The sequence below is a fragment of the Pararge aegeria genome, chromosome 1, assembly GCF_905163445.1.
Source record: "Pararge aegeria chromosome 1, ilParAegt1.1, whole genome shotgun sequence".
In the NCBI taxonomy this organism is placed as follows: domain Eukaryota; kingdom Metazoa; phylum Arthropoda; class Insecta; order Lepidoptera; family Nymphalidae; genus Pararge; species Pararge aegeria.
The window spans coordinates 7,290,804-7,303,892 of NC_053180.1; the positions used below are offsets into that span (position 1 = coordinate 7,290,804).

Below are 13,089 nucleotides of genomic sequence, written 5' to 3' on the forward strand. Positions count from 1 at the left end.
TAAGTAAATTTGAGTTGTCTTCTTAAACTATGTTTTACGCCATTGGTTGCCTGAACTAGGTAGATATTTAGCGATAAGGCCGCCAAATTACGTGCATTGTGCAAATTTACAATTTTCCTGTATTTTTATGTTGTGTACGATGAAATTGTATTCATTAATAAATTCATTTAACTCTTATCGCTTACTATAAGAAATGTCTGTCAGTATTTCTGTCCTATATTGGTCCAAATATGTTCTTTATATTTATTCGTCTTCTATATTTCAAACACTTTTTATTATACTAGCCATACTCTAAGACACTTGGCGTATCTCGTAGGTCTTGCTTTAGAATTAGTTAAACAGTCGAAATGAGTTAAACTAAAGTATTCTTTTATCGTTTTTGTTATCCTGCCGAGATTGTTATAAACAGAGCGAATTATTTATTCATCTTCCAAAATCACTATGTACAATTACAAATAATACCTACATATTCCAGGAATATTATTTCTTTATTACTAAGCTTACAACTTTCCCTGACCGATTTCAAAAGCGGTGTTATTATTATTTACATACAATATTCCAAATACGCGCGAGATGTAATAGTGCACAAGTGTGTACGCAAACACGCATTTGCACTCTCTATCCCCTTACTCATAGTCCAGCCCGGAAAGAGTTCAAGCGCAGGGCCGACAGTTTAACGTTATATAGGTACGACTTCCGTGGGTGAATCTTCGCAAATTTCAAAAACAAGATTTATTAATAGAAAAAAACCCAATACTATTAATTGTAGCTGCTCGATGTAACCCACTACCCAGGACCTGTAGTCGAAAGTGCTCACCACTTTACAAACAACGCAGTGAAAAAGTACAACATAGTACAGTGGATAGATAGCAGAGTTACGCCTAAAAGTTAAAAAAAAAATGCGTTACAGCGCGTCTTACAGCGGATCGAAAAAAGCTTAATTAAATTATATGCCAGATTCACGTTTTTAATCTATAATGTATTATGTATGTTAGTTCCGCGCCATTTCTCTGTAAACGTTCGAGAGGTCGGCTGGTCTGCACCGATCCTTATCTCGTAACGGATCTGCGGCTAATCTGTTACATCTACACGATCGGTTATGAAACCCATAAGAGTAAGTAGACTTTGAAATTGGATTCTTTTTAAAATATATTACAGATAACGGCAAAGATAAGCTGATTATTGTAAACATATTTCGTTGTATTTTACTGCAAACGTATTATTTTTCCAAACGTAATATACCTAATATGCAGATCTAAAATAAAACGTTATGCGTCGCAGTCTTAAAATATTCCTACTTAAAAAAATTACTACAATCGAAAATATTACAACACAGCGGTTTATAAAACTTTAGTTTTATTTATTTCAAGCACCGCCAAGAGAATCACATGTAATCCATTGATATAATTATGGGAATAGCCTAACATAATTATGGTAAGAAATATTCAAGTTGACGCTAAATGAAGATGGACACTATAACATGAAAAGAAATTGTAAAAAAGAAAAAACACCGTGGGGTTTTAGGCGGTACAAGTCCGGTGTAACCACCCTCGCACGTCCATCCATGACTATTAGATGCCCTTTTTTCCCAAAAAAAAAGGGCATCTAATATTAGGTATATAATATATAGTCAAAATAACGTAAACAAGTTAAAAATCTGTGTATTATAATTTGTTTTATAAGTAAATCATAAAAGATATTAATTAAAATACTTGAATAAATCTTTTGTTTTCCATTCTCCTGACGAAGCATGTGTATCTATTTCATTCGGTATGCGCGGTGAGATCAAAGCTTTGACCTTATGTTCAATCTAACCTTTCCACCGGCGGCCTGTTAAGGCTTCTGTAATGTATACTAGATACTCCTTAGCAGTAGTTACAGTTTCGATTAACTTGAGATGCATATCGAGGGCTACTCAACATCATCTTATGGATTAGATACAGATCACGATCAATAAAATATTTTTTAGAGATTCAGCGTACAATGATAAAAAATATTACCCTGGTGACATCGCACCGGAGCACTTAATCGCTTTCCGGCGCGTCTCTGTCGGTAGGGTGGTAACTAGTCACGGCCAGACGGAACCAGGGAAAAATCATAAATTATAAATTCCCAAGTAGCCCCTGCCGGGAACCCGGGACTTTCTACTTAAATTCACAGAGCTCACCGTTGTGCCAGGGATGTCGTCTTTAACCTATGTACAAGTATATTTAAGCCACAAAACCCCGAAAAAGATGTTATTCCGATATCAGAAGTGTGATCAGGATCATACTTCTGATATCTTCTGATAAGCATAATTCTAATAACACAAAACATCATATTACTTACGATATTAATAAAAGCCAGCACCAGTAGGATTATTCCTATTGAGATTATACAGCGTATTCTCATAGAGCTGCAGTTATAAGCATTTTTTGAAGTAATACTTGGCGGATCAAGCAGATGGCCCACCAAATGGTATTCGGTAAACCATCGCTTATAAACATAGCAGCCAGCTATCGTAAGGTATGCTAGGAACCCGTCCAACATAGTGGCGCCCTGTGCCCAACAACACAAGGCGTAGGTGTTGTGCCTCATGCAACCGTAATTGACGGCCGACTGGCGCAGTGGGCAGCGACCCTGCTTTCTGAGTCCAAGGCCGTGGGTTCGATTCCCACAACTGGAAAATGTTTGTGTGATGAGCAATAAGTGGTTTTCAGTGTCTGGGTGTTCATATGTATTTTCTAAGTATTTATGTATATATAATTCATAAAAATATTCATCAGTCATCTTAGTACCCATAACACAAGCTACGCTAACTTTGGGGCTAGGTGGCGATGTGTGTATTGTCGTAGTATATTTATTATTATTTATTTAATTAAACCTGCAATCATGGTCTTTAGACCGCAACAATTCGATAAATAAGCATAGTAGTGGCGCAGCTTGTAGAGATCCTGCTTTCTGAGTCCAAGGCGTGGTTTCGATATTCCCACAGCTTAAAAATGTTTGTGCGATGAACATGAAAGTCATTGTCTGGGTGTTTATCTGAATATTATAAGTATTTATGTATATTATTTATAAAAAACTATCATTAGTCATCTTAGTACCCATATCACAAGTTACGCTTACTTTGGGGTTAGATGGCCATGTGTGTATTGTACTAATATATTTATTTATTTATTTATATCCTCGGACGAGCTCTGTCACAAAAAGCTCTTCTTCTAATATAGGCAAAATTATAGTCAATATAGTATTTAAAAAATATATATATATATAAATATCACCCATGAACGTCTGCAGCACAAGGAGAGTCACCGTTGCCGGCTTTTGAAGAATTAGTTTATCAGCCCAAAAACGATTTTTTTGAGGGAACACAATAATGAAGGATTGTTCCACAATCTGCAAATGTGCGCCAGAAATGATCTGGTATTTCAATTGGTAGTGTTTGTATGAAATCTATTTCTACGGCGTGAGGATCGGTCATAGATAAGAGATATTGGATCGATGCAAACAACTCATAAGAACACTCCCTCGTATAAAATCGATAATTTACATAGGCACACCGCCCAAGCAATATCGTTGATAATAATCTAAATATTATATTATAATAATATTGAAGGATTATAGTATTGATCAAAATTAATGTCAATTTAAATTTATTGACAATTATATGGCGTCCGTGTGGAGCTGACAGCTCCCATAGATTACGCGTGACCTATGTGATAACATAAAATGTGCCAAATAAACTTTATTTGTAATGCTGCCAAGCCCGTATTCTGTTGCATCGCTGTCAGTACATGAACCAGTTGCGCTTTTTTGTACCGTACACCACAGAAAGGCCACGGCCGGGTCATATATTTTGTTGCAACGTTGACAGGAAACAACCTGGTCATGTTTTTGTTGCACTGCTGACATAATATGAAACGTCATGTCTTTTGTTCTACCACAGATTCTCGATACCAGATTATCGAACATGAAAATGCATAATTCTACCTGTTTAAATGTATCTTCAATTTTCCATAATTCAATTTGGAACACGTGTCCCTTGAAAAGATATTTTTTTAATAAGAACAAGTTTCGAATTGTTTCATAAGAAATTCTGTTAAGTAATTATAATTAGTATGCTCTACTCTCGAATCATATATCAGTTGAGTCCGACGGTAATTTCGAGCGCGCATTGCGTTTTCGATAAATTACGTTTATGTTAACTTTTACCTTTACACTTTTAGCTTTAAAAGGCTTAGTAAAACTAAAGCCATGAGCCATAAGTTAAAAAAATTATCAAAATTTAGTTCTAAATACGTACTTTGTTGTCTCCTTCGTTTCCATTTACAAAATCCTCATTTTGTACATTTACATCTTCGTTAGTGCCCTCTTCACTGTCTAAACTCGAGGTATGTTTCATAGAATAGCCGTTTCGACAGTCATTTCCAAGTGCCAATACTTCGCCATTTTCCTCATCATTTATTTTATAATCTGTGATCACACATTGGTTATCTGGATGCCGTAACTCTAGCCTTATGGTCTGATCAGAATATTTGTCTATGGTTATGTTTATGTTTGGCTGGACAAATTTTTCTGTATCATAATTTGTATTGGATTCAAGTGGTTTTGTTTTTCTTTTCAGAAATGTCTGGTCGATAACTTTTATGTTATTGGGCGTTTTATTTGTTGTTTTCGCTTCGTCTATAGCAGTGTAATGTGCCTTTTTGATTTTGGTGATCATGTTTTCGTTAAAAATATCTTCGACTGTTAGGTTTTCTTGCTCCGTCATGTCGAGCAGGTTGGTTTCGTTAATTTTGGTCATGTTGCCGACAAATTTAATTGGTCACATTGTATTGAACGGCTGGGGGTTATCGCGCGCCATTGTCAGTTTAACACGGCGTAAATCATCGACAGATCATTATCTGTACCGAGATGACCGCTATTTACAACTAACGTACTTTGACCCCCGATTTTAGATATCAGCTCCAATTGTATAAGATTTGCTCAAGCTCAACCTTCGCTGGCCGGTTTATTGTTACCGCGTTAGGCAATCGTGAACATTTACACGATTATTGGTACCATAACGATTCGTATGAGAATTCTATTTTCTTTGAAAAGATGACTATCTCCATCCTCGTCTAGTGTATACGCTCGTCTCCTTCCAGCTAATGATGTTATTGTTTACTCATCCGTTATTCGTATTAGAAACAGATATCCATCCAATAAGTCATTAGCATTACGTCTCGAAACAAAAAAAACGAGACAACACGCGACTGATTTTATTATATCGTATCACTTAATCTTAATACAAACAATCTAATATAGGAATGAAAACGATCACTCATACACGATTCGGTAATATATAAAAACTTATTTTGAATCTGCGACACGATAGACCACTGTTCATTCACAAAAAAAAAGTTGCTCGAAAAAGTAATTATTCCAAATTCAAATTTCCCGCGTATCGAGCCACGTGAGGCGCGCGTCGCTCGAGGCTATCACATGGAGTGGGCGCAACGCTCGCGCCGCCACCAGACATGATAAAGATGGGGATTGAACAGTATAGGGCAGGGAATGCGATAAATTTCTCGATTGACCATCGCGACAGCTTAATAGTTGTAATAAAACATATCCATTCTGTATAGTTTACACTGAATGGTATATGGTTAACTACTTTTATATACACACGCTATTTATTTACAGTCTATCAGGTTGTAAAATCACAATAAAAATAAACTAAATAAAGAGCCTTTTCCGATTGCAAGCATATCAATTATGATTAAATTAATGTGAGATATTTTTGAGTAATGTTCCGTTTGGGTACTGTCGACGTCATTGTCGTCAACTGTGCTGCAAGTGTCAAGTGCATCACGTGCTGTTTGATTTTAAAATATCTTCCGGTGTACTTTTACAATGTACAATTGTTAGATATATGAACCACCGATAAAAATATCCGATTTTATAGATGACAGGGCCCTGATTTTTAGTGGCATTTGAATTTTAACTTCATAAAGAAAACTGCCTCGTCGTGTCGCAAATTTGGAGACCCTTTTGACAAAATAAATAATAAATCTAACTTTTACAAAAAATGTATTGATTTTGAAATAGACAATTATTAGCACCAGGAGATAATTGGCTTCCCATTTTCTCGTCTTATCTTATGGAAATAGGACGAAAAAACTGTAGACATAATTATGCCGCGGTGCACATGTTAACCTGTAATGTAATGAAGAACCCATATAAGTAATCCCGAAAAAACAGAGCTTTTGGTTACCTAAAAGATTTTATCTGAGCTTTTCGCATGGCCCGCACAAAAAGCTTCCTCCTCACACCACGTCGCGAATCTATAACATTACTCCTTTCATATTATATCCAGTTTGATTTCGCTGCGTGTGTGTGTGCAAGTAGGTCGAGTAATACCACTTGTGTGTGCGTGTGAAATGATTGCGTACATATTTTGACGCTGGTACATCGGACGGTGGTCAGTTTTGTTTTTTTTTTTTAATTGGTTATTTTTTGTTGAATGTCTTATCATTATCGTGCTCAGACCATTAATGCCCAGCAGCTGGGCGCAGCTCTTTTTGTAGCATAGACCCACCACGCTACTCCAATTCTGGCTGATAGACGTTAATGATTGTGATAATGACTAAGAAACCGTAAGGTGCCATCGTTATCTCATACAAGACTGAAGAGAATCGAAAATGCACTCGTATTTATATCAAAATACCGGCACAATGTTGTGAACATTGGCTATTTATCAAGTATAATTCGATTTATTTATACTCTTTATTTGCACACTAAAAGTTAAACAGAAGAAGAATAAAAAAAAACACGGAGAGAAGCACTATACAAAAGGCAGCCTTGTCGCTTAGTAGTGATCTCTGCCAGGCGACCTTAGGATAAGGTAGTGCATATTTAAAAATAAAATACATATGAAAAACTACATACTATTACTTGAACTAGATTAAACAAATAAAATAATACATAATATAATAAATACTAAAATTGTATATTATAAACTAATATACTGTATATAACATTAAAGAGAATCCACAGGCATGCTAGTTATCGCACAGTATTTTCCTTCATCACTAAGCAAGTGATATTAAATTGCTTAAAACGCACAAATCTTCGAAAAGTTAGAGGTTTTCTTCATCTAAAATATTAAAATTGAATACATATATATATATATATATATATATATATATATATATATATTTATATTCAAATTATATTGGGCCGATATCACAAATAACTGTTACATCATGTCTATAGCTTTATTTATTCCAGTTTTCAAATTTATATATATATAATGAAAATGGTGTTCCTTTGAGGCTCAATCACGCTTAAACCACTGATCGTATCGACATGAAACTACCACCATTCGATGCGAAATTTTTCCTACATGGTTTATGGCTATTTATTTTTCGAATTCTAACGTTCCTTCATTTTTTTATTGCTGTTTTACTTTTATGAACATTTATCCCGCTAATAAAAACGTTTTCTCTTGATTCTTTTGTTTTCATGGATTTCAACGGAGTTTACTGAACGGATAATGTTCTTTTACATTCAGCTAAGAATCTACTCACGGTAGTGGAGAACGGCTTTTTTTTATCTTCAGAATTGTCAGGAGAAAGTTTTGTATGTAAGAAAATTTTAAAAAAGCCCGATAAAAAGTTTAAAATTTCGATGATAATCGAAGAATTCCCATCTATATAGTCACTGACCACGAAATCTCGGGAACCATAAGACTTAGAAACGTGAAACTTGGTAGGAATATTACTTTTGCTATGTAGACGTCAGCTATGAATAGATTTTAAGAAATTCATTCCCCAAAGGGGATGGCGGGGGCGTTAACAATGAACAATCCCCGTTTTTAAACTATAGCTCCTATAGACTTCAAATTTGGTAGGAATCTTCTGTAAGAGGTGTAGAAATAGGCTATGAACGAATTTTACGATAGCTCACCCCACAGGGGGTTGCGGGGGTGGGTATTAACAATTAATATTTTTAATTTTCCAGCTAAAGCTCCTACAAGCTCCAAATTTTGTAGGAATTTTCTATAAGTGATGTAAAAATGATTTATGAACAAATTTTACGATATCCCACCCCAAAGAAGATTGCGGGGGCGTTAACAATGAAAATGTTCAATTTCCAAGCGATAGCTCCTATAGACTCCAAATTTAGTGAGAGTGTTCTATATGTAATATAAAAATGATCTTCGAGCGGATTTTACAATGAATCACCTCCAATAAGGTTCGCGGGGGTGGGTGTTAACAATAAAAAATTTCAATTTCGAAATATAGCTTCTAAAAATTCTAAATATGGTAGGAATCTTTTATTATTCACATAAAGAACATCTCAAAATGGATTTCAATAAAGTCTACTTCCGACAGGAATTGCGGGGGTGGGTGTTAAAATCTAAAATTTTTATTTCTAACCTGTAACTTCTACAGACTCCAAATTTGGTGGGGATCTTCGTGTATGTAGGGATATTCGTGTATTTCCTTACAACAATCGTCTTTTTGGCAGCGGAGAAAAAGTCATTGAGAGGTTTCAAAAACTTAACTTTACATGTAGCTATCCAATCAACGGACTAAGAATTTTACATTCATTTTACTTTTGCAGACTACATAACCGACGAATTCTTTTATTGCGGGATCGCGGAAATGTAACAGATTAAAATGAATGCATTTTCCAAGCACATGAGATGTGGAAAAGAAATTTAGTTACTCATTCCAAAAGAATTCATAAAAAACATGCACAATTAATTTTCTATAAAAAATTGATGTCACGGAGAAAATTTTAGTTAACAGAAAATTCGTCGCACTTGAACCTAGACAGATTTCAACTTCACATATGAGACTTGCAATGACTTTAACTTAAACTTTCAATGCTCATTTCAATTTTTTTTCTTCATGTCAATTATTATTAATTTTTGGAAGAAAGGCACGGAAATGTTATAATGATTGCACATTGAAAGTTACAATGAATATTAGTGAGAAAAATCACCTGGATGAAAGATACAGGCTAAATCGATGGAATTTGGAATTTGAGTAAGTCTAAACAATATCGATGCTTACAGTTCTATCCGCGGGGCCTATTTATGTTCATACAAAAATAAAAAAAAAGGAGAATAATAAAAATATGAAAAAAATAAATAAAAATGAAACATAAAATGTAATTTATTTCCTTTTTCAATTCGCCCAGCGAAGCGGGCTGGAAACGGCTAGTATATTTATATTTTGAGATGTAGCAAATCTCTTAACCCCTTAGGAGGTTATCGGCAAGTGTCCTTCCGAAAAAGCAAAAAAAAGCTCTCTTACTTCTTTAAAAAGACTTCAACGAGATTCAATCTAAATTTTATTAAGACTTTATTAAGAGAAAATGGTTATAGGAAATGTTATTCAGATTTTTCTAAATTATAATATTTATACAATGTACCTAGCTTGCCTTATTCTAGTATATTTAATTATTTTCCAAGACCTAAAACTTTTATAAATTCATTCCGTCCATTAGTTTACTAAATGAAATGAAATCAATTATTATTCCTGTTCAAAGTGCATACGTGGGAGGCTAACGCTCGTAGGGCTAAGAAGAACGCCAGAAAAATGTAATAAAGCATTAAGATCTTGGTGAAACATTACATTTTTCCGTTCTTATTTTTTAAAATTTCCAGGAAATATACATATAATGACATGTTTTGTAGCGGTGATTTGGACTTCGGTTACACTTTTGGGGGACCGAGTTCGAATCCCAGCGCTCTAACTGTTCTTAGTTATGTGCGTTAAAAAGGTTAAGCAATTAAAATATCATTTTCTTCAACGGTAAAGGAAAACATCGTAAAGAAACCCGTATGCCTGTGAGTTCTCCACAATGTTCTCAAAGACGAGTGGAGTCCACCAATCTACACTGGGCCAGCGTGGTGGACTACGGCTTAAAGCCTTCTCATTTTGAGAGGAGACCCATGTCCTGTAGTGGCCCGTTAATGGGTTGATATGATACCTATGTTGCTATGCTATACGGAACTATTCGAAAGAAGTTTTTCTATGTGGTAAAGGAAAGTCTATACTAGTATGGTTTTTAGGGGTCCTTACCCAAAGGGTAAAATATTAGTAAGACTTCGCCGTCCGTCCTAGTGTCCGTTCATCTGTCACCAGGATGTATCTCATGAACCGTGTTATTTAGACTGTTTTCGCCGTTTTTATAATGGTACGGACCCTTCTTGAGCGAGTCCGACTCGCATTGGCCGGTTTTTATTTTTAAGATTGCGCAAGCTTTGTAAAAGTATATAGAGCCTTTAACATCGCTTTACGATACTTAGGAGCTGAGAAATATAAAAAAGAACAGAAATAACTCTTAAGTGGAAACGATATGATAGTACTCATGCGTGATGACAAGCGGTAGGACTAGATATAGTGTGTAGAAGAGTGGATGAGCGTTTGTATGGGAAACGGACGGACTAAGTCACTAATGCTGTTATAAAGGCTCTTAAAAAAAGTTGTTTGGAAGTAGGTACGTGAAAACCGGTAAAAATCTCGAAAATCAAACAATTCGTGGGTGGAGGTCATATTTTACATTTGGCTTATTGACATGTCAACAGGTCTTCGCGGGTCAACGACATAACTCATAAAACAACAATACATTCGTGTAGTTTGTCTAACGATATTTTACGCCTACATAAAGTACTCGTACCTAGGCAGGTACTTCACTTTATACCGAGCTTCTACTTGACCCCCTTGGCAAATAAAGTGAGTTTAAATATGTGCTCTATGACATTAAAATTGGAACTACGTACGAAGTGAATTTTCTGTAGAATGCGGACTTGTGGCCACACCTGCATTATTGCGTATTTATTAGTAGAAATGCGATCAATTTGACGGGTGGATTATCACTGACACGCGCTTTGAACTTTTAAGAGTTATGTGCGTTGGATGAATAAATGAATTAATATACTTTTATTGCACACCACAAAAAGTACATAAAAAAGATAAGTATAACAGAACAAAGTTTACAGTTTTACAATTTTGCGGCCTTATCGCTTCACATCGATTTCTTCCGGGCAACAAATGGCGAAGAAAACAAGTACAGAAAATAGGTAGGTGATGCATATATACCCATTAAAAATATTTCATTATTTAAATAAATATATATAATACATGAACAACAATAATTGTAATCAAATACAAATAAGTTACTACCGATATAAATATAATATATTAAAATGATATTTACTTAAAAATAATATAATAAATTAAATATTAATTATTGCATAAATTTTATGGAAATAAAGGAAAAGAGTGTGAAGTCTGCCAATACGCATTGGGCCAGCGTAGTCCACCACGCTGATCATGATATTACTGATAAACACAAACAGCAAAAAACACGCAGAACAGTCCCGCCGAAGTTTTTGCGTCCTGCGCCGTTCACAAACCAAATCACAGCGAATCCAAAGTGTGACGCGCATTGGTGGAGAAGAAATGTAAGCCGAAAAGGAATAAACGGGGTACAGCGCCTGCGGGAAAGACGCATAAAGCGGCGATGCCTGTTACATGTCGATGATGAGGTTGAAGTTCAGATGACCCTCCTTCCTTTTTTTTCCTGGCCTATAGCATAGTTTAACGACGCTTTAAGGAAGCGCAGCTAAAATCCGGCTTTGGTTTAATTTATTTTTATATTGATTTCAGGTTGTATTTACAATTATTTTCGTACATTGGACAGTGTTGTTTTATAAGGGGCAACTAGTTTCCTGAATAAAAAAAATATGTAAATAAAAAAAGCGATATTTCAAACCATGTGTGACTTTCAAGTATTTATTCATATTTGTCACACCGATAATTTTTCTACACCTCTTATCACTTGTTACCTAGATCAACCAGTAAGGTGAAATAAACATTAACCACATTTTAACATAATGCTAAGTTTTATTTCATAAAACCCTAAGTAGAAAACTTAGCGTTAGATTTTAGACATCAAGATGATCTCTGCGGAAAATGACCCATTCCTACATAGGTACATACCATTCCCGTACCTATTCGATGATGATGCGACGATGTAATCTTAACGTTATCCGGCGTTACCTTGCGTTAATCCGGAAACCTAAAGTTTCGTGGTATAAGTTTGTTGTCACTATTTAAAGATGAATACCATATTATTATAATATTAAGCTTTACGAACAATTTGTGTTTATTTAAATAAATCCGAAGTTTCGAAAGGTGTCGCCATCTACATGGGAGTAGAGCTGTTGATAAGCTGTCGGTGTAATCTTTAGTACTATATAACACCCACAGATGTCGCTCAATTCAAGGTAGAAAGTAAAATTACCAATAAACTAAATACTGTTATAAAATAAAGGTAAATCATGTTGCTTGGATAATTTATATCATAATTTATCAGTTTTAAGTTTATTCTTATATATGAATATTAAATTTTTTTCTTATTATAACACCATCTAGTGGGCGATAGCGTAACGTCTACTAAAATGTTTCACGCAAACTTACCCAGGTGGCGTTACTGTCGTTAGACACAGTTTGAAATGCGGGCACACAACGAAAAGTCATTTTCTTCGGAAAGTTTCCTTATTTCGGTCATCAATTAGAAGATTTCTTCTAGCAGCTTACCTGTTTGCAAAGTAAAATAACTTTTAGAGCCACAAAAGTTTCTGATTTATCTATTGTTAACTTTGAGTTGATAATTATTTACTCCTCATCAATTATCTAAACCGTAGATGACATGTTAAATTTAGTAATAAAATTAGTCAGTTAAAAAAATAATAATTTTAAGTACCTAATTTGAGTAATAAAGCGAAAATTTATCCGACCTATTGTCTGTATTGCCGGTTTAATGTCCACCGATTAAATCCATTCTTAGCATTTGCTGGCAATCGATTGACTTGAAATTTGACATATTATATCTTTGTCAGTTCACAATGCAAAAAAGGAACCTATATAGCCACCGTATATAGTACATGGAGGTTGCCTGATTTAATGAGTTTAATGGCAAGGCACCATTCTTTACTACGATTGGGCATATTGGAGACAATTCCAGGTCTCAATCGAGATTAAAGGTCGGTTCTTAATTGGTTGAAAGATGATGATAAATATGCCTTTGTTATCTATAGACGCA

The 13,089-nt window shown here is 34.9% G+C and overlaps 1 protein-coding gene across 1 annotated transcript in view; it reads right to left on the reverse strand.

The window, feature by feature from the left end:
* LOC120626420 (transcription factor AP-2-epsilon) overlaps positions 1-13,089 on the reverse strand; it is a 97,010-nt gene that overhangs the window by 57,323 nt on the left and 26,598 nt on the right. Inside the window, exon 2 of the mRNA XM_039893945.1 lies at positions 12,465-12,584. Coding sequence (XP_039749879.1) covers positions 12,465-12,524 — 60 coding nt within the window. The 5' untranslated portion in view covers positions 12,525-12,584. The remainder of the gene's footprint in view (positions 1-12,464; positions 12,585-13,089) is intronic.